The 22823-nt window shown below is 41.7% G+C and overlaps 1 protein-coding gene across 1 annotated transcript in view; it reads left to right on the forward strand.

Moving 5' to 3' along the window:
• The window catches only part of KATNAL1 (katanin catalytic subunit A1 like 1), a 34585-nt gene extending 13199 nt beyond the window's left edge, over nt 1-21386 (forward strand). The window contains exons 5-11 of the mRNA XM_061457563.1: nt 6076-6200; nt 6698-6803; nt 11639-11797; nt 12658-12784; nt 13711-13845; nt 16123-16249; nt 17813-21386. Of these exons, the coding sequence (XP_061313547.1) occupies nt 6076-6200; nt 6698-6803; nt 11639-11797; nt 12658-12784; nt 13711-13845; nt 16123-16249; nt 17813-18011 (978 nt within the window). The 3' untranslated portion in view covers nt 18012-21386. The remainder of the gene's footprint in view (nt 1-6075; nt 6201-6697; nt 6804-11638; nt 11798-12657; nt 12785-13710; nt 13846-16122; nt 16250-17812) is intronic.
• Nucleotides 21387-22823: the final 1437 nt, after the last annotated feature.

The following is a 22823-nucleotide window of genomic DNA, read 5'->3' on the forward strand; positions in this document are numbered from 1 at the left end:
ATTATTTGAAGTTACATAGTTGAAGATTATGTGAAGTAGACGTAGTAAAAGCAAGCTCTTAGCAGCTTTAATTTTCTTTATACAATGATTTTATATTATAGTGTTTAGGAAGATGCTTCTTGGAAAGGCATTGTTTTAAAAACAGAAACAAATAAGTTAGAATAAATTGGAGATTCTTTCCTCTGAAGACCCATGAAAAAGAAGCAGTGCTGAAGTGAAAGAGAAGGGGAGATAGTGATTCACTATCAAGTAGTGACGTCAAAGGCAAGACTGTTCTGTGGCTCAAAAAATGTCTGTGTGCAAATTGCTGTTTCTGAAACACTTGCATTTTTAAATTTAACTGTGGAGTCATTGCCAGGAACCTGAGGAATCTGTGTTATAAATGATGCAAGTCAGGGTACTGAAGTGGCTTTACTTTCCTGACAGACAGAGATACGAGAAGCCTCTTCCTGTTGGTACAGATCTTGATAGATGAATAAGAAAATATTTAGGTCAGTTTTCTTCCAAATGAATTTCGTTAGTCCCTTCATGACTTTTCTGTTACAGGTTGATCCTTCACAATGCAAAAAGGGCTCTAAGATACACTCTTTCCATCAGGGAATGTATTAAGCAATCCCAGCCCTTATTACCATCAGCAGGTAGGGACAGCACATTTTTAGCAGTGCCACTGAGTGGCTGCATGGATGAAGCATTTTAGAAAACTCTCTGCCCTGGACCAATAAGATTTAAAACAAGAAGTGTGCATCCTGCAAGCTGTAAAAAGCTTGTGAAGATCTGTGCAATTATTTACAGTTCTGCCAACTATACAGGAATTGTAGTCGTGGTGTGTGACAGGTTCACCACATGTGCTTGTGTAAGGCAGCCTTCAAAGTCTTAACTCTAATGAGGGTGAACTCTGCTCTCAAAGCTTTCCGGTGATGGGCATGATAAGGCTTTACTATAAGGAGCCCACAACAACATGACTTGTACAATCCTTGTCTCTGGGAATAATGTGATTAGCAGTGCTACTGCTGTGAGGTGGAGGAAGAGTCATGAAGGTGTTCCGTTTAATGTGTTACATTTTAAACCCTACTCTTATCTGAATATATTGGTCACTAGGTGGCAGAAGGAAAATATGTCTACTCTTCAAAAAATACCAAGCCATGTACTCTTGGTTTCCCCTTGATCTACCTACTTGGTGGTTATTTTAGTTTCTTTGGGGTATGTAGATGAAAATGACCCTGGGTTACCAATTTTCATGTGTTTATGTGACAATTTTTAAGGGATCCATGATTTTACTTTGAAGAAAATTTTGAATAAAAGAGGAAGTAGCCAGGTGTGGGAAGTGAAAGAAGTTAATGCAACTTTCTGTATTTTACACACAGGCACAAAAACACATTTAACTTCCCTTTCAGGCTTATACTTTCTTAGTTTGCGAGTGGGTATGTTCTTCAGCTTCTGAACTTAAAGCTACCTTTGTAGCTTAGTTATGTTGAATCAAAGAGGTTCAGTAACTCTTCATGTTCAGTTAAAAATAACAGGGCAAAACTGAAGCTTCAAACCAAGTAACCAGGTGTCTCTTTTCTCACAGTAAATGGTTCAGCTCTGTAGTTTGGGGGATTTGGGTGCTTGGCTAGGATTACTTAGCATCTGTAATGACCTTGGGTGCCATATCCACTTCATAAGATGTTGGTAGCCGTGTGAAAGGTTGTATGCTATCCTGGCTATAACATCACAGTGTAATATACATATTTATTTGTGGCATTTTTCAAGATAAATATAGGTATAGAATGTATGTTTTAGAAGTGTTTTGCCTTGAGGCAAATGCCTTCTTTCACCATTTCTCCTCCCCAGACCATATAATCTTTTCATTCTGACAGTAACCATCTTGGGATAAGGGGTTTTAACCTGACTCTGCAGCTAAAATGACCTTTTGTAGATCTATATAAAGTAATTTTGAACTGCAACCCATTGGATGGTGTTTATCCACTAAACCCTTGTATTTACATGTTCCTTTTTCTAAAATACTGCTTTCAAGTGCTTCTTCCCTCTTAGTTCCACTGGAAATTATTAGGCTTGTTCTCAGAGTACCTTCTGATGGATCATCGCAAAGAATTTTAGCCTCTGTTCAGTAGTTCATCTTAAAGAGGCAGCATGAATGCTACCTGTATGTCTTTTACAAATTGCATAATACCGTATCTAAGCACCAGAACACTTTTTTTAGGAGTACTCTTGAGATTATTTTAGGTTGTCAGTGCATTTGGTGCGAACAGTAAATACTGCAAAGGATATGAAATAGCTAAGGTCTGTGCTGCCATGGCAGTGAAGTGAATGTTAAAGTCAATGAAGATACGACTTAAAAAAATGTCTTTTGTTTTTGCTTGGTTATTCTGTTGTGTGTCATCAACTGTGAGATGAGGAAGTCACATTTAAGTAGAAGCATAGCCCCCCATGCATTGGTTTTGGAGGGCTGCATAATCTCCATCTGAGAATACTGAAACAACTGTAGGTGAAATTGCAGGGTTGGGAGCAGAGATTTCCAGTAACGTTTATTTGGTCTGTTGTTTCATGTGAATGGTGGGTTGTGTTGACTGTGCTTGTATTCAGAAGGGGAAAGGAAAAGTGCTCCAGGCAACTGAAGTTGTTAATGTTATCTAAGCACTGTGTAAAGGTTTAAAATGAATTTAGAGTAGGTGAAAAGTTAGACTTGGGACTAACTGGAAAGTGGAATAAAGTGGTTTCTTAAACAAAGGTGTTGCCTTTGCCAGCACTTTTCCTTAGAGTGCTAATTAATATCTTAAAGAAATAAATCTACCTGGATGCTGCATGTGAAGCAATTGCTAATCTAATTGTTAATCTAGTGAGTGTGTGGTGTAGAAGAATTCTAAAAGGGGGAAGAATTAGGCAGCAAGAGGAATGTAAACAAGTGCTTCTGAACGAAGAAGTATCATTCAACTGGCAAAGCATTTCTGGATTTCCTCAAGACTAGAGATTGACTCTTGTTTTATATTTAAATTAATGACCTCGGCATAAAAAAGGAGCATGCCCTAGTTAAATTTGCCAATGACACTGAGCTGGGAAGCACCATCACCAGAAGTGATGAATGAGGCTGTTGTAGAGGAACAATTGGATGACTCTGTGCTGGAGTCATGGAAATGGGGTAATGTTCAGCAGTGCAGAGCAGCAGGCTGTGTACTTGGAGACTAGAACAAAGATTCTGCTAGAGTGTGGGAGCTCAGCAGTGGAGGAGAAGAGAGATTTGGATATATCAGCAGGAGTCATATCAGGCACATCACCTTTTCCTGGCAGTGATGGGAAGGGCTGGCTGCTGGAGTAAAGCACAGCCAGGTGATGCCTTTAGCTTTGGCAGCAAGTGGCAGAGAGTGAACCTGGCAATAGTTGTTTGGTGTTTGTGTGTAGTGGGAAGAGCCTGCAGGAAAGCATGATGTTTTCAGGACCCAGGTCTAGTGATTGCAGCCACCACAGTTATCCTACGTGATTGATCTATGTAAGGTGCCAGCATGATTTAGCTATGGAAAGAAATGGAAACGAAATCCCAGACTCAGTTTGCTGAGATGTTACCGTTATAAGAAGTTACCACTATAAGAGGCCCTGGTGAGACAGCAGCTGGAATATTTGGCATGGGTTTCTACAACTGAGCTCAAGAAAGGCATATAATATTAGAAGAAGGAGGAAAAAGAAAGGCTGCCCAGGTGAGCAGGTAAATGTGTTCAGCTTGTATTCCAACAGGAGACTTGGTTTGGCAAATGAAGGCAGAGCATGTACATGCTGTGACTACATCAGAGTGGTGGGTACATCAATGAGATCACTGCAGGAACTAACGCATGAACGTAGTGCAAGAGTAGAAACACATTAATGTTGGAAATACAGTTTTTGTTCCAGTGGGTTAGTGCAGGTCTGATAGCTGTTCCTGTTGGAAAGCCCAGCAAATTCCTAAACTTGTGTAGGTCAAAACTTCACTGTCTGAGGAGGTTACATAGTGGGATTGCCAGGGGGATAGGAGCAATCTTCTGCAGCCCTGTATACCTCTCTGTTGGCACACCTTAGAGAGAAGCTGTCACAAGCAGCTTTACTTGAAGCTGTTTAACACCACAAGAAGAGATGAGATATGACTGAAAAATTACGCTTACTCTTGCTGCCCATGGGATTGAGGTGACTTTCTTTTTATATTGCTTTTCTTAGTCCTGCTGGCTGAGGATTGCAGGTTGGACAATTTGGGAGCAATGTTAATAATCTTATTACATTTGAAAACCATGAATAGTTTAAATCTTGCTTTAATTTCAGAACTGGAAAACAAATAATGAAAGGAAACATTCAGTGTCACTAAACCGATAGCCAGGGTGATCCTGAAAGCACACCTCCCCATGTGCCGCCCTTCTCCCTCCATGGCTGAGCCATGCCACAGGGAGCAGGAAAAACAACTGTCCCAAGAAGAGCGAGTATCCCAGCACCGGGTACTGGGACACTGGGGCTCAGCTTTTCCTCCCCCCTTCTGTTTCTATTTATTTGTTTTATTTACACCATTCCACAGCCGGGCTTTTTGTGGCCTCCAGTGCATGACTAGAACAAACAGTCTGTTGCAGAGGGATTGAAGTGTGTAACAAAGGCAGACAGCAAATTGCCATTTTCCCTCCTTCTTTCTCTTTTTGTGGTTATATTTAGATTCCATTTTCTGACTTCTGAAATCTTCCAAACGCTACAGGGCTTTTTTCTCCATTTCCATTTCTAGCGTTTTGTGCTAGACCATTGCATTTTTGACACCAGGTTTTTATCTGAACACAACTTTCGGCTTCATTTCCATTGCAAAAAAAAACTGACCTGGGAGTACTACACAACACAGACTTGGAAACAGGAAATAAAAACAGTGGGAAGATGAAGTGCTCCCTCACAGGCCTGGTGGGTACATGGCGACTGTGTAATCTCCACCTTTTTCTTTTTCCACTGCGAGGTTGTGTGTCTCCAGCTGCCTCGCCTTTTGTCCAGCTAGCTGGGATTCTTTAGCTTGCTGCTATGATAGTGTTTAGAAGCTGAGTTAAGAGTCCTAAAGTATCTCTCTACTCAAACTCCTTTGGTAGAACAGCGCAGCTACTTTTCAGGCACTGCTGAATGGTTCTGTTGTGCTGGGAGGGGAAGCGGTTTCCTTCTGAAGTGGGAGAGGAAGAGCGTGAGCCCTCATGCTTCGAAGAGAAAATGTTTCTTCACTCCCAAAATCTTAACGGCACTTTGGAAGCATTAACCAGGAGCTCTGGGCTTTTGGGGACAGAGGCAGTGTGTGGCTGGGTCACTAAATGAGCATTAGCATGCTGCAGAAATTATTGTAGTTCAAAGAAGTCTGTGTGAGTTGGGAACTTCTTTAGAGCTTTTGGTGCAGCCTTTAAATAAATGTGACCTTTTAAAGCATTGTAACTGTTAATGGAGCTGGCCTGTGAATGAGGTGTGAAGTAGGTAGTTTGCAGTTCAGGACAGGAGAAATTGCTGGGCAGGATCACTTTAATTAAACATGGGGAAAGAATTTTTTTGGATTTCCTCCATCAAAGACAATAGGTATAGTCCTTTTCAGTGATGGGGTGTCAGCTCTGGCAGGTAGTGTGGCAGGTGTATCATCTTCACAATATGTTTTGGATGCTCTGGTCTTCATCCAGGAGTTAATGTAGTGTTAATTTGTGATGGAGGCTGATTTATGAGGCTGTTCCTGCATTCATCCCTTTTGCTGGCCAGGAAGTGTGTCATTTGGTGTCTAAAGAGTTGTTTAAGGGCTTGTGAAGAGAATCTGGTTTGCTGCTTTAAAACCAACCCACCCACCCACTCATTGTGGTATGTAATGAGCTTTGATGGGGTTTTGTCACTGTGAGCTGCATCTCTGAAGGAAGCACAGGTATCTGGGGACCCTGTGAAGTGTAGGGTATGAACAGTCAGGTTTTGCTGGCCATTGTGGTACTGAGATAGCTGTGTTAAAGCTTGATGCCTTCATGTGGCTTCCACATAGGTGAACCAGACAATACTGCTCAGCACTGCTAGGAAAGGATGTGTTGAAAGAATAATGTCCTTATGAGCCTGTATGACTTTCACTTCTAGGGCAAGAAAATACCCCAGGAAGTTGGTGATGGGGAAATTCCAAAATTTGATGGAGCAGGTTACGACAAAGACTTGGTCGAAGCTCTTGAAAGGGACATCGTGTCAAGGAATCCAAGCATTCATTGGTATGAGGGATTTTCTCAATTCAAGTGGTTTTGTTAGTGTGGAGTAGAGAAATTATCTTTCTTCTAACTCTTCAAACAGGGAGCTATCATAATCTTCTACAGATAGGCAAAACAAGGTCTTTTCATTTTAGCAGTTTATTAATTTGATGACAGTTAAGCTTTTGTTGCGAACTGATGTAATGTGCAGTACATCCATTACAGGTACTGCTGAAATGAAAGCACGCTCCAGAGAACTTTAACGATGCCACTTTGGTGTTCACATTGTTCAAAACAATTTTTAATTAAGCAGCTCTGGGTAACTTGAGCTGAAAATGATTTTTTTCCTACCTTCCAAAAGTAGATTCAATTTTAGGTCACCGGATTATAGGAGTGTTCTCATGAGGCATATACTGGCATGCTAAAAGAGATGGTATGAAGGCTGTTCTGTTTTTCCTATATAAAAATAGAAGAAATACTGTTGTACAGGAATCTTACACAGGTTTCTTCATCTTGCACAGGGATGACATAGCAGATTTGGAAGAAGCCAAGAAATTATTAAGAGAAGCTGTTGTTCTTCCAATGTGGATGCCTGATTTTTTCAAAGGGATTAGAAGACCTTGGAAGGTGGGAATTTATTTGGAGTTTTAAGTAAATAGCAAGCTTTAGCTGTGTATGTCTGCTGCTGTAATATGTGTGTATGCCTGTAGCAGAAGACTGAAAAGGCAAATGGGAAAGATCAAGAATTTCTTCATGAAATCATCTCATAATGATTCATGGTCCTTTATAACCCCAAGCATTCTATAATTCTGTAAAATGCACTGAAGGAAACAGCTGGAAGTGTATGCAGGCTTTGCATTAAATAGCGATTCTTTTGTATTTACTCAGTCATAGCTTGTTGACATTAGTACACTTTCTATATGTCAGCCTGTACATGTGAGAAAACATATAGGGTATATTGACAGAAGGAGAAATGCTTAACAGATAGCTCTGTTTAGGATTATGGTGGCTGTTCTTCAACACTTCACAGAGGAAAGCAGTCCTGCTTTATTCTGCATGTGCCAGCTGTTTCAGACAGCAAACTGCAGGCTAGATCATGCAAGGAAACAAGGAGAGAGGGGGCTAATCTGAGAGGTGATTTAGCTTTGCAGTTACACTTACATCTGGGCATAGTTACTGCTGGAGTAGGAGAAATGCAGTTGGGAGAGTGAGCTGCAAGAAGGGAAATGGGAAAGGTATAGGAGTGAGCTGGCCCGGCTGATGGACCAGGGGTGAGCCCAGTCTGAGACTTGGTTAGAGCTAAAAAGGACAAGGCAGGAGGAAGTTGTTGAGCATTTCTGTGAACAGAAAATGAGATTATCTTGCTTTTGTTGCAGAATGGATTGACACATGTTTAGGGAATAACTAGTCACAGCACAAGGACTTTATTGTTACTGAGAAGGATTACTGGGGAAAAGAGACTGCTGCAAATTGTCTGTTATTCTGAGTCTGCAAGGCAATGGCATGCTTAGGGAATGCTGTGTACGTGAGTCGTTTCTGTTGTTTTGTATACAGATTCAGCAGCATGTGTCGGATCCTGTATTACTTGCAGACTTGTGCCGTCTTTTCCTGCTTGGTCCTTGTACTTACTGGTTTATACTTAGGTCTGACCCTCAAAGCTGTCCTCCTCCGGCCTGAGCCAGTCCCAGATCGCCATTATTCTGCTGATTTACAAAACAAAGCCCTGCAGGAACTAATGAGTGGAGGACTTGTCATTCTTCGGGCTTGCGGTGTCTATGGACAATAAAGAGAGGAAGTTGGAAAGAGTGGGAGCTGACAGCAGGAGCTGGGAGATGGCTGCTTGAGTGCTGTTCATGGAAGTTTTGGGGAGTTTCAGGGGAGCAGCTCAAATGTAGCCCCAGGCTATATGGCCTTTGGGGTTTGGTGGTCAGTACCAATGGCCTGGAGATTAACCTAAAGGTTAACTGAGCTTTTGGCTTAGACAGAGCCTAGATAGAATGGGTTACAAGTGTAGGGTAAGATTTTAGTGTGTTTTGAACAGCTGAATCTCTCTTTTCCTCTTGGCATAGAAGGGGTTATATCTATACCCTTATAGACTGCAGGGGCCCTGTCTGTCCAGTCTTCAAGAACTTTTAAGGGAGTGAAGAGCTGCTATGCTTTTTTCATGTATTAACATCCCTAGAGGATGTAGTGGCCATCTGTCTGTTAGGCAGGCATCTCAGCAGACTGCAGGGGACCTAAAGAGTGCCATTGGCCTTGTCTCTGAGCATTGTGGCAGTGGATAAAGAAACAACAGCCTGGTCTTTTAAAGAGTTACAGTCTCTATCTCTGTGTGAGATTATCTTTTCCTACTGAGTGGTGTTGCCTCTGAAAATGAGGTGGTTGTAGACATGGAAAAAATTTAAGATTATTTCCTCTCTTCAGTCTGCAATGCAGATTGATTTCTGACAAGTCCATGAAGAGTCGTCATTGTTAGCCTTTTCCCTGGTGACTTGTGAAGCTGTAACTCTCCTGAATTTATTTTTCACACACAACAGCATGTATTTTTCCCTACTGTTGACCTCTGACTGTGCTACAAGGATGAGAAGTTTTGAAGGGAAGAGTGTTTCTTGCAGTAATCAGTATAGCAGCAGGCATTTGTTGAGCCTAGGCATTCAGGACAGTAATTCAGGGAAAAGGCAGCCAAATCTGGTTTTGGATGTCTAGACTCTCCTGAGAACAATTCCCAAGACAGCCCTCACGGTTTGTGCCTGCATTCAGAGGATGGTGACTTGTGTGAAGCAGGCAGCTGTCTTCCCTGATTCAACACAGTTGCTGTGTAGCTGCAGCCATGAATTTCTGAGGGTCCATGGGCTTGCTCTTTCTTTTTTTTCCAAACTGTTTTGTGCCAAGAAGGCCCAGTTGCTCGCTGTGCTTCCCACTGCTTTGCTAGTGATTGTTACAACAACAAGAAGTAACCCTGCAGTGATTTCATCAAAATACTTGCTCCCTGTGGTGCATTTCAGCTTCTTATTGAAATACTTTGGATTAACAGCCTTAGAGGAAGAATAAAGAAGTCTTTGTGTTTGTCAAGGATTTTAACTAGTGAGTAAGTGGCAGCCTCCCAGTGTGCAGAGAGAGAGAGAGAGTGCAACTTGATCCTATGTATTTCTGTTTGCAACCATGCATATCTTGTATTGCTGAGAACTCAAGTTCTTTTAACTGATATTGGTATCATCTTCATCCCCAGAGAGCTTGGTTTTCCCCTGCTTTTCCACCTAATGCATCTGCTTTGCACCAGTGTTATGCACATATGTAATGCTACCAGTATCATGTGCAACGTAACGCTCACTGTAATAGTTGCACAGGAAATGCAAAGCAATGGGCTTCAAAAAAGCAGCATAGTGTCATAGAATAGCTAGGGTTGGAAAGGACCTTAAGATCATCTCGCTCCAACCCTCCTGCCATGGGCAGGGACACCTCACACTAAACCATGTCACAGCCAGAATTTGACCTTCCATAATAATGGAGGACGAAAGCAATATCCAGAAAACGATGTTAGTCTCTTATATCACCAGGTCCTGCAGAAAACACAGTTTGTCAAACACAGGGGTCAAATGTGATTTGAATTGAGGTACAGCTTGTTAAAAGACACTGAATAAAACCATTTGAAATTCAGAGAGAACAATAAGTTATCTGACCTGCATATCACAGGCTGAGTAATTTTCACCTAGTCACTCCAGGGTTGTACTTGCAGTATTATTATAACATCAGTATGACTGTGCAGCAACTCAAAGCCCAGTATACGTCTGAATGTTCATGGGGTGAAAGAGTCCATTTAATTTTTATGCTTGCTGCTCTGCAGCTTAGGAAACCTTGGGCAGCCCGAGGAGTGACATTGGACGGGTAGCTGTATGGATGGTACGTGAACATTTCTGACTTAATTTACCGATGAATGTATTTTGAGCTTGCATTAGCTAAGTGTTAAATGGCAATAAAGGTATTAAGAGTTAATGGAAAATGGAGTACAGAGAGGCTATTGCTCTTGAATAGTACGTTTTTGAATAATTGTCTTCCCGGTTGACTTGGTTTTATAGATCTCTTCCATGTCATTCTTTGTGCTTTTTGAAGTAAAATTTTGTGAGGAGTAGATGAAATCTAATTTGCTATGTGGCTTGCATTTAGCAGATATTTTCTTGCTGTGGCATTTTATGTAAGTTATTAATTGCAAAGCACATTATGATGTGTAATTCTAATTCTAGCTAATTTTATTACCCTTGGAACACAGTGCAACTTTACTTTAGAAAACTCTTGTTAGCATGTAATAAGATCTTGCAGTTGAGAGGGGAAAAAAAAACCCAAGCTGCTTGGGCACTACCTTTTCGTAGTGCCATGCTTAAAATCACAGTGCCCTATTATAGTGCTTTGCAGGCATGGAACAGCGTGGCATCCCTCTGCAGCACTGCTGCTGAAAGGGTTGGGAAGACTATCCATAAAGATAACTGTATTTAGAAATAATGTCAAGAGTGATTAACCAGTCTCAGTGCTACAATCTTAACATGGGTCCTGAGAGCACTGTGTGTCTAGCTAAAAACCTGCTTGTATAATGATGGGTAAGTGTGCTGAGCTGCAGAGATGTGTGTTCCTTACTCTTTCTTTCAGATAGACCACAGGTGGAAAGACAGCCTGATGGTGTGGATGCCAACCTGGGACTTAACTGTAGTTCAGTTTTCTAATTTAAAGCTTTCTGAATAATCACTGAGGCTCAGATTAGGCTTTTGTTGGCTTGAGTGGTAGTCCACATGAGCCGCAGTTGCTTATCTATGAAACAGAAATAGCAGTGCTCTTCTGCTATCCATCAGTGTGGTGAGGATGGTGTTTCAGCCAGAAATTGCTACGATGCAGTAGTATGGCTGTAGAAGTACTGAGATGGAGAGATTAAACAGTATGACAAACTGTCGTATTCAGTAAATGCTCTCGTGCATACTTAAATGTAAAAATCAACCAGATTCATACATACAGATCGTCAGGATTTTTTGGCAGAACGTTTTTCTACAGAAGGGTGCTCTACTGGGGGAATACAATTTTCTGCAAAAGTATTTTGGTTTCCTTAAAGGGGCCTTTTTTCCACAAAGAAGAATTCATTGTCTTCATCTGCCTGTGCAGCTCCTTGTGAGTTGGTAAAAGCCTAAGTTCAAGTCCAGGCTGTGTCTGTCTGATTCAGTTGTCCAATTCTGAGGTGATAGGTGCAGCAACAATTACCAGGTTTGTGATTCAGGCTCCAGCAGAGTGGTAAAAAGAAGTTGCAAAACACTTCCATGTTGTTCTTGGAAATGGGATTCTTGTCTTGTGTTTTTGACTGATGGCAGTTATGTTATTAAACAATTTAAATACAGATCTTGCATCATACTGAAATGTAGTGTAGAGTATCAAATGCAGAGTTTCTTTATTTGTTGTTCATTATCTTTGTTTTCTCCTTGCAGGGTGTGCTGATGGTTGGTCCTCCTGGCACTGGCAAAACAATGCTAGCAAAAGCTGTTGCTACAGAGTGTGGAACAACATTCTTCAATGTGTCTTCTTCTACCCTGACATCTAAATACAGGGGCGAGTCTGAGAAGCTGGTCCGCCTCTTGTTTGAAATGGTATGTCTTCAGTGATGTGATCTGGGGATCGCTAAGGTGAGAAAGGATATCTCGTGGTTTCCTGCCCCTCCAGTAGCATGCTGAAAGCACAGAGTTCATTGAACTGACGCTCCTTCAGTCAGTTAGGAAAACATAATCTGTGTTTCCATCCTTTTCTGACTTGTTGTTGAGGACTAAGAAGGAAATGGTTCACCACCCATGTTTAGCATTTTCTAGAGTTAAGCACAGAGTTGTGACCTTAACAAAAATTCAGTTCTTATTCAGTTATGGGACAACAAGCCCATAGCAAAGAGATTTGAAATTGGAAGAAATTTGGAACTGTTATTCTAGAAGCAATACATGTTTTAATTCTGTTTCTGTTCTGAATGATGGGCACAAGCCTCTCAGTGAAGTTGTGGATGCAGTCTATCATGCAGGGGATGTGAAAGACATTTGCATGTGGACCTATACTGGAGTCATTCACCAATTTGGATTCCTCAGTGCACCTCTACAATATTCTCAGTTACAACTTGTCTTGGTTGAGATAGGCTGAGATCCCTTCCGTCTTCTATACTTGCCCCTCACTGACACAAAAACCTACATGAAAACTGCCTGTACTGTGATTGTGTTCCTTTTCCTCTTTGCAAGACTGGTTGATGAGGAAGCCAACCAGCTCTGAAAGACCCCTGACGCAAGGAGTACAATTTAAAGTGTATAAACTTCAGCATATGCCAGACAGTTTTTGTAAATCAGGATCTTGAGTTATTTTCTTGTGACAGGCAGGAAACATCTGTAAGTAGTCAGTGGGACTGGGCTGTGGTCTGACGAGAGCCTGTCCTTGCTGCTGCAGCCCTAATAGTGATGTTTTCATTTGAATAAAGGCGAGGTTTTACGCTCCAGCAACAATCTTCATTGATGAGATCGATTCCATCTGCAGCCGCAGAGGCACGTCTGATGAGCATGAGGCGAGTCGCAGAGTCAAGTCTGAGCTGCTTATGCAAATGGACGGTAACAGATGTTTAGATCCAAGTTTGGGGCTGGGGTGCTGTTTCTTCATAGGTGGGGATGTAAGAACGTGGGCAGTCTGGAAAACCTGGCTTTATGGATAGGAGAAGAAGAAGGCAGGACTTGAGAGGAGCATTTGGAGCATTTTTGGAACATTTGAAGGCAGATAACTGAAAGGTGTTTGGCTTTATTTTTTCTAAAATGGCCATTCTGATGGTAAGTTTAAAGCTTTTAAGAGACACAGACTCCAGAAGCAAATCATGGAGGTTTGTGCAGTTTAATACAGGTCTTTAATTTTAATGCAATTTAAACAAATTTCTCCCCTTTGCTAGAGTGTCCAGCCTGGGGACTCTATTGTAAGATCTGATTTTTGCTGTATTCTGTGGTGGCAGCTAATACTGCCCTTTTAGTCAGATTTAGTACCTGGTTTGTGCAGCAGCACATAACAAGGATGACCATCTGAGGGATATTGTATAGTGTAGTGATTTGATAACCACCTCTGTTTTGCAGCTGCTGTTTAACTCCTATTTATAATGTCCTCAAATGTGCAGGTTCACTGTGATAAACTCAGGGTAAGAAGCTTTTTGCCTCCAAGTGGTAATTGCTTTGCAGTCCTCATTTGGGAGGATGGGGAGTGCTGCTTATTTGTTCTATGGCCGGATTTGGCAGAGAGAGCATTTTCAGTTGGACTGTGTCATTAGCACTGTCAGAGAAAGCCATCCTCTGACTCAGCAGAAGAATGAACTGTCCCCCTCTGTGGCAGATGGTCTTGTCACTCCTAAGGTGTGGGAAGTTTGGAAAGGGGCACTAGGACTATATAGGGCTGTTTAGCTGTCACCATGCTTTTGCAATGTTTGTCTGCAGTGTTTCTTAGCAAGCATTTCAATCAATAAGACCTGTGAAATAAACTTAAACTGTTGTGCTTGCAGGGGTAGGTGGTGCTCTGGAAAATGATGACCCTTCCAAGATGGTTATGGTGTTAGCTGCTACAAATTTTCCCTGGGATATTGATGAAGCTCTCCGACGAAGACTAGAGAAGAGGATTTATATACCTTTGCCCACAGGTATGTTTGCTATGAGCATTTTCCTTTAAAATGGCCTTTGCAAGACAAGCTTAGTGTTAATGCAGGACCATTGAGTTGAGAGCAATTTTTATGGTTTTGTGATGAGCAGTGAAATTTGGGGGTTAATCATTCAGCTGGGTTGCTTTATTTTTGAGGAGAGTAAGAGAAAGGGGGGGAAAAAATGAACAGCAACTACTTGCTTGGGGGCTTACCAACAAAGAGCTGCAGCATTTCATTGCAAGCCCATTGATGGCTCTTACATTTTGAAAGAGAGTTAGTTTTAATGAGCCTGGAATTATTTTAAATGTTTAACAGTCAGTCCTTGAGTGATCATCAAAGGCAGCCATTGGACATGTTCACAAATACTGCAAATGCACTCCACGCTCTTGCAGACAAATGCAAAGAAGTGGATCCATGAATTTTCATTTACAGGCTTAGTTTGCTGTAGATCGCGCTTGCTTGCCTGTATGACTGTGCTTCGAGACACTCAGAATGCAGCAGGCTGATGCCTTTCCTGCTTTAATATGTCTCAGCTTGTATTGTCTTTCCTAGCTGTCATTCACCTGTCCTATTAATTTTGAGATTCCTATCCCTTGAAGTTTGCATAGCTTTGTTTCTTGGTACAGTGGATGCCTCATCTCCCTGCATGAGCACTCTAGGTAATAAGATGCATGTTCACGGAGACAGCAGTTGTGATTGACTTTAGCAGGTATAAGGACACTTAATAGTTCCACAGCTTGTCTGTGCAGCTTACAGGCAGTAACAGCTCCTAACAGGATGCCTGTCTTTATGACCAATTAGTTTAAAATCCTATCAGCTCTTGCTCTTGTTTCTAATTAAACCAGATTGGTTTTGACACACTGTATTACACCCTGGACAGCATACGAGGTGTGCTACAGTTTTATTTCCAGTCTGATGTTCTGTTACATCTGTTCTGTAAATAAGAATGTTGAGCTGTTCTGGGCAAATCTAAATGATGCACTTATAACTGTGCTGTGTGATCTGATCTGGTCAGGCATTGTAATTGAAAAAGTGATATGATATATATACACTTGTATATTGTGGAATTTGATGAAAGTATATAATCTGCTGTGTTTAATTTTCAAAATACTGCAAAGACTTGCTTAGCCCCATAGCAAAGATTAGAAGAATGCTCTTTGATACAGGGTGCTCTCTGCAGGTATGCCATATGTACACTGTGCTCTGTAAATAACAAATCTCCATTTTATAGCTAGTGCCAGTTGTGTGTGATTGATGACTGTATTACTGACAGCTCTGCAAAGCACACAAAACCAGCAGCTTTAGACAAGCTTTCTAATTTCTTTGATATACCCCCTCAATTAAAAGAAATAAAAAATAAAACGTGGAAATTTCCTTAAGACTTTTAGCCTTTCCTACTGCTACTTCCTCTTTTGTGACTGTCTTCTTTTCTAGGTCATAAAAATTGGTCACTGTGGAAATAAAGATGCCAGGAGAGCGTTTGTTCTCTTCTTTACCACCCTTGTGAAGAGTAACACTGAGGCCTAAGCTGTCAGATGTGAATTCCATCTTACAAGCCTAGGTTGTTGCTTAACATCTGTCCCCAAATGCACATGTGCACATGCACTCTACAAGAAAATGGTTAATTGGCTGCATAAGTGCTCATTTACCCAGCCAGTTATCCAGGCATGCACAGTTCATCTAGGTCTGGTAGTGGAATACCAGGACACTTGTATTGTAAATATATTAATATATGTTTACTGTATTAATGTATCTGTTTTCTATCAGGCTTCAGCAGCTTTCTTGGGTCCCAACTGGGTAAAGTGCTTAAACATATGCTTATAGTTCAGCCTCTTGTTAGGGGGTTTATGCTGTCTGAAGCTCTGTTAATAGAATTCTCATTGTGGTTCTAATGGAACTGTGTGAATAATATGCCATCAAACACCTGAGCAGCAAGTGAATCCAAAGGGATGTGAGAAGTAGCGGACATTTGTAGGATTGTGCTTTTGTGCGTTTGGGTAGTATATGACCAAATGCTTCGTCATCTGAGACGTAACAGACATTTTTAGTGACATAGGACTTTGGCAAATCTCTCTAGAGCATGCTGGTTTAATATACTGCTTTTAACCATAAACTTTATAGTATTTGATTGTACACTTTACTGTGATTTGTTCTGTCTCTTTCATTTTCTCATACTAAATCCTTTTGTTTGTGCTTATTACGAAAAACCTTAGTTGTGTTTGTATATTTTTTAATGTTACTCCTGCAAGTCTTCAAAGAAGTGTTTTTATATTGTAGCAAAAGGCAGAGCAGAACTACTTAAGATTAATCTTCGGGAAGTAGAGCTAGATCCTGATATCAGCCTTGAAGAAATTGCTGGGAAGATTGAAGGCTATTCCGGTGCTGACATCACTAATGTTTGCAGGTATCTCATTCCCCTTATTTTGCAAATAAAACTACATGGAAAGTCATTGTTTGCATTGTGTCATAAAAGGTAATACCCACTGCAGGTGAAGCTAACAGTGACTGTGTTTGAGGCCCAGTACTGGAACCGTGTGTTCCTGTCGTGTGGAGTGGTCTAAAGACTGTGGAGTCTTTCTGCAAGATGTGGTTAAGTATTCTTGGATCCAAACACAAAAAAATTCTCTGAGCAAATCTTGTTGGCTGCATTTACTGCATTTGTTATGTAGTGCACAACAGGTTTGGATCTATTTCATTTTATTTGTTTGCTTTTAAATCCCATGAGTTTAAGAGCTAGTATTTTGTGATGCAAAGGAACGTTTCACAGAATACTTGTGTGGGGCTTCTATATGCTGTATGTTTGGACAACCCCCAGAGCAGCAGAGTCTTGGTTTCTGTTTGAATCTTCTATGTGCAAGGATGATACAGATAATTTATAGCATTAGTACTGGATTTAATTCTATCCTGTTCCCTTAAGGGGGAACAGGAGTCTTAAGTCTTAAGGAAATTTCTATCCTAATTCTATCTAATTTAATTCTATCCTGTTCCCACAAATTGTTTCATTTTTTGATAAATAAGTCTTTCCTGGTGTAGGGCAGGGATTTGAAAAAACTTATCGGAAGGAAGTCTCTGTCCCTTATAAAGTTAGGATTCCTGCCAACAGAAACTGATCCTTTAAGAACGTGGCTTGGGGTGTTTTTATATGTCCCCTGCTGCTTTGTTGAAATTGTAAAATGACTCCATGGTTTTGAAAATTTGGTGTGTGTCACACAGTGCAGTAGTTAAATTACCTGTTCTCCCTGAGGCCTGTGTTATCCCTTGCTGGGAAAAACCTGGGGAAAGAGAAGATGTAATTTCAGGCTGTATGTGGGCCATGGTGTGAGAAATGATCAGTACTTTCCATGCCAGTGGGCCACGCTGGCAGCATCCAAGCTGGGGAGGAGTCACAGAGTAGGCAGAGCATGAGGAGCCATAGGCGCTTATGACCTCAGCCTTGCGGGACCACATGATGCTCGTGTCTCATGCCTCCTGCACTGCCCTTTGCAGGTCCACGTGCTATGCACAAGCAGGTAACAACTGGGTTACACTTTTGAGATACATAGTGAGAAAAGGGTTGAAATTAAGAGGATGGGGATGCAAAATCCAGGCAAGTTTGAAAAAAACAAGAAGTCTGAAAGTCTCGGAGAGCAGTTCTGCTCCCACCCTGCCCTTTCCTGCGCTGAAGTTGTAAAATTTTATCTCTATGAATCATTGTAAAAGGTTTTCAGTTTTATAGTTTTAATTATCTCTGCACATTTACCATATGCTTAAGTGGGTTTTGGTGCCAATGCATTCTTTACGTTGAATTAATGTAGTGATCTGGGAAGATGGAAGCTAAGAAAGATGTGAACTGCATCTTGTAGGGTAAATAAATGCTCTCTTAAGTGTTTCTGCCAGTGGTTTCTAGCAAGAGAATACAATCAAAATTCATAGGCTTACAGCACATGCTGCTAGCAGTTAGCTCCCATACATTGTCCTGTATTTCCAGGGATGCCTCTTTAATGGCAATGAGACGACGTATTAACGGCTTAACTCCAGAAGAGATTCGTGCACTTTCTAAAGAGGAGCTTCAAATGCCGGTTACCAACGGGGACTTTGAGTTGGCTCTGAAGAAAATCTCCAAATCTGTTTCTGCTGCAGACCTGGAGAAGTATGAAAAATGGATGGTGGAGTTTGGATCTGCTTAATCTCAGTGACAGATCTCCATTGCTAGAGTTTTATGGGTTTTGTTGTTTTACCTTGCAAAATGAGTTAGAAATCTTTTACAGGTTTAATAAAAGGTTTACCTCTGCCCCCATCCCACAGCTTTATGGTGACATGATCTTTTAAAATCCATTTGCCTTTAAAGGGAGTGAACACAGTACAAGCTGATATTGTAAAAAATGTTTTATCTCTGAAACAGTAAAATAAGACAAACAGGAAGGGAAAAATTATACTTGTGAGGATAATCTTTTTATTTTTCCAATGAAGAGAAGTGTTACTTAACCTCCTCATAGTCATCTTTTATGGCTGGAATCAATAAATCAGCTGGGGGATGTGACTCCAGAGGAGCTAACAAGGGCTTGCTATACCCCCTGCTCTTAAGTGCTACATTTCTGTTAAGCTGCTGACTCTGCCTCCATAGAATGTGGCATTGAAGTTAACTGTTCTCTCTCTGCTCGGATATTCAGAGCAAAATCTGTGGATTAATTGGCATTACACAAGAGGAAATGAGGATCAGCTTTCCATCAAGATGTGGGCTTGGCTCTCCTCTCATGTATACCCGTTTGGAACTGATGTCACTTCAGGATGGATTGATGTTACCTGTGACAACTTCTGATGGAAATGAGAGGAAAATGATTGCTCTCAGTCTGGTTTATGCTTGATCTCTGAAAATAGTTATTACCAGTTTGACCAGTAGGCACTTTGACTAAAGTTATGTCTTGCACTTTTATGCTTATGTATCATCCTTTGTGCTGTCTAGATATTATAACTATTATTATTATTTAAGTACCAAGAGTTTAATACAGTAACGACACTAATATCAAGGCTGTCTGTAAAACTTCTTGTTGTGGACTACCACTTCTGATTAGACATGAACTCTTTCCTAGCTTTACTAGGCAATGGGGTTTGTACCTGTTCATGTCGTAGATCAGTTCATGCTTAATATTTTTAATGACGATTTCTTAAACATGTGTAAATGTTATTGATTATGGGGAAAATAATCTGTACAATCTCATTTGTGTGCTTACCTGTTTCTTCCTTTCCCTTGGACAAGTGCAGGAGTAAGAAGGGTTGGATTATAAAATAGCATGAGAAATACTCTTTCTAGAGTATAGCTGTCATGCTGACTATATGAGCTTTTCACAGACTTGGGCTGCGAGTCTGATATATGAAGGTTTCCAGTGATAGGAATGAGAAGGAGGTCAGATTTACAGAGGAATATGCAAGTGCTCTTTTTTTTTTTTTTTTTGTGATTTTGCAAGGTAGACCTGAAATATCTTGGATTTGAGTTGCTGTGCAGTTTGGTAGGTACTCTGCCCTTTGGCTCTCTGCTGAGACTCCTAGTGGCATAGCCAGATGTGGCAAACTGGCGTGAGACAGCACCTCCTCTTGAATGGGAGTATATCCTTGTTTGCTCCTTGTTGCTAGTTCTTGGAAGTTCCCAATAATGCCAGTAATTGAGCACACTGGTCTCTTGGGCTATGACATGTGAACCACTAAGGCAAACGCTGCTCAAATGTGTTTACTGTTCAGTAACAAGGACTATCAGGGTATGTGCCTGACAGGTCTGCAGCATCTATCTGATTACACAAGCGACTTTCGAAGCTGTTTACCATTGCTGCTTTGTCTCTCAATACTCCTTTTTCTTTCCTTCTTTCTATGTGAAGACCACATCTCTGATCCTGTCTTATAAAGGGCTGCCCCAGTTTGCATGTAGAAACAGCATGGCGGTTCTGTCAGTTTTATATCTGACATGAAACTTAGTCAGGGCTTTAGAAGCGTGTTTCAGTGTGGCACTCCAGAAAAATATCTTCTGGGGCCCCAGACTGGTTGGGACACATCTACTGTTCACATCTTTCCAAGGACAGAGTATCTCTGCTGTCTAATGTTAGGCCCTGTTACACATCATGTTAGTGCAGAAGGGACACCAGCTTTTTCCTTGTCACCTACAAGGAGAATAAGAGCTTCTTTCCTGACCAGTTTGCACTAAATGCACAGCAAAGCCCTTGGGATTCACAGTACCTGTGGCTGTTAAACTGAAAGGAACAGTTCTCTGTGCACTGGAAGATGAGCAAACAAAAGCTGTGTTGACTCTGTAATTTTTGGACAAATTCTTACCAGGGCTAGTCTCTTCCTCCCAGGGAATGACTGGACCTATATAGAGAAAAGCTTTGAAAACATTGCTGCAGCCTGACATATCTTCCATATGAAAGCTGGAGGCTGCAGCTGATACTCTGTGTTTGATTGTTTGTTTTACTGCAGTAGAAATAGTAAAGCTAAGTGAATCTTTTGTGGCCAGTACCAGAATAGCTCTTCAGGGTCTAACACTAGAAAGGCCACTGCTGCCTGAGGTGCTTACTCTACACAAGCAAGATCTAGAAGGGAATAGACATGAATGCCAAGAATTTGCCCTGTTTGGCAGCCCATGAGCAGTGCCTGGGATCCAGCAGTTACATCTTAGGAAAGTTCAAGTACCAGTTTTCTCACTTTTTGTGCTGCAAGCAGCAGTGCCCTTCCTGCTGATGAAAGCACAGCATTTATCAACTATTTCATTCCTCAGCTCTTTGATGAACCTTCTACCTTAAGGCATTAAACTCCCCTCTTGGATGTTAAGCAAAATTCACTGTAATGGGCATTCCCTCTAGTAGCAGTCATTCAGGTGCTGCAGTCTTTTTCTGCAAAGGTCATGATTTCTATCCAAATACGCTTTTCCTGTACAGGTCAATTCATCCGTTACTGCTGCAGAGCAGGAAAATTTTAAGTTTCCAGGCTGTAGATGTTTAGATGTACGACGGCTGTACTTGAGCATTACACCTGGGCCCTGCTAGATCAGGCATCCCAGAATACAGAGACCATCCCTTCCCTGCCGAGGCTTTCCAGAGCAGGGATCTGACTCGTATCTTTACCAAGTCCCAGTGGTGCACTTAACCTAGATGGGCTTGGAGACTGGGTTATTAACTCAAGAGGGGAGCCAGCACTGGGGTGCAGCAAGGGAAGGAAGGTCAGACCAACAGGGGCAGCAACTCAAGGCCCTGGTTTGTTTCCCAGTGGTGGAAACCCTCATGCAGGGATGTTGGATTCCTCAAAGAGCAGTGTATGAACGTACCACAACCTGCTGTGACAATCTGTTCTGTCTGTGTCTGTATGTGTATGGAGATGCAAATGCACATGTGTGTATGTGTATATATACGCACACGTGTGGTGCCTCTGTAGTTTGTACCTAAATTACATAAACCCCATGTTTTAAAGCTGTGTTTAAGTGTCTCTCTAAACATCCTCTTGGGTGGCACTGTTAATTTTTGTGCAGCAAGCAGTCTGGTTGTATGAAGTAATAAATGTATGTGTAGTCTGTTTGTCTCTCTTGGGTAGGACTGTGAATGTTTGCTGGTAACTGTTTCAAAGGCTGCCATACAATGCAGATCTTTTCAGCATGTCCTGGCAGTGGTGAACTTGCCGAAGTCCTGTATGGAGAGCAGTTAAAGCAGAGTCTGGATTTGTTGGATAATGCTGTCAGTAATGTTTTCCCTCTTCAATTGGCCTTTCATTGCCACAAGCTATAAAATGGAGAATGCTTCAATGCCCAGCACAGAGAAGCAGGGTGGGGAAGAGGAGGGCAGAGGCCCCAGCAGATGTTCAGTGTTAGCACCTGATTCAGACCTCACAGAGCCAGGCAAGATTTTTTATTACTTGCCCCTAGGCTGGAAGTATAATCGGGCTCCAGAGAAGCCATATCATCAGCTGCCTGCTAACCAGAAGACTTTCAAGAGCAAAACTTCTGTTAAGAAGGAGCTTTCAAACTTGGAAAGAGACCCCAGGTCTCCTGGGACTGAGTTGATTATTTGAATTTTCTCACTAACTTCCTTATGAAGACGTGTCCTTTCCAGTGTTTCATAATGCTTCAAACATGAAAGAGCAAGCAAGGGAAATTGCTGATCAGGGGATTTCAGGAGAGGTCAAATCTTTGCCTAGAAAGTTCAGCTCACCCCAGTTTAAAGGAGACTGTGAACTAGCAAAGGTGCACTGGCTTGTTCTGATCATGGTAAAGATGAAAGGGCTTGTGTGCTGTAAAGACGTCCTTCATACAGTGAGCAAAGACATAGTTGTGCAATCCAGGCAGAAGGAGGTGGAAGCAGCAGAGGAAACAGTGAAAAAGATTTTGTCTGTTTTAGGAGTAAGTCACCTGGAATCAGACTGTGGACAGATTTTGGGTGGATCTGTAGTGACAGGTAAGTATCTGATGCACAGTGGCGCTGTGCTGCCATGGAGCAAGCCAGGAGCCTGGGAATGCTGGAGCAACATGCTGGTATAAAGTGGGTGAGATGCCCACTGAGCAACGCTGTAGGTGCAGACTGCAGCCACGCTGAGCAAGAATAGGCTCAGTAGCTCTCTGATGGAATAAAGCACATTGCATAAAGACACCCATGTTGATGACAGCAGAGAGATGCTACAGCTCACAGCATGTGGCACATGGTGGTCTTTCCCTGCTCAGGTTAAGTGTTTTGTGGCAGCACTGTGTGAAAGCTTGGCCATGGCTATGGATGCCTCAATCACCTTTATTTCAGAGCCCAAATTCCACACAGCCCTTAGCTAAGAGACCTACAGCAGCAAGTGATGTTCCCACCTCTCGCAGCACAGGGGCATTTGACCCTGTCTGCTTTCAAAGCCAGCCTGCTTTTGTATGCTGGTTGTGACCTGTTCTTCTGACCCAGTTACCACGCACATGGTCATTCAGTGCCTCTAAGAGAGCAACTCCTTTTGTGCAATACAGAGCTGTCTTTTGATCAGCTGAAGTGCCA

This window comes from Pezoporus flaviventris, unplaced genomic scaffold (genome assembly GCF_033815535.1).
Source record: "Pezoporus flaviventris isolate CSIRO_AGI_PZ_B2104156 unplaced genomic scaffold, CSIRO_AGI_Pfla_v1 ptg000025l, whole genome shotgun sequence".
Lineage (NCBI taxonomy): Eukaryota > Metazoa > Chordata > Aves > Psittaciformes > Psittacidae > Pezoporus > Pezoporus flaviventris.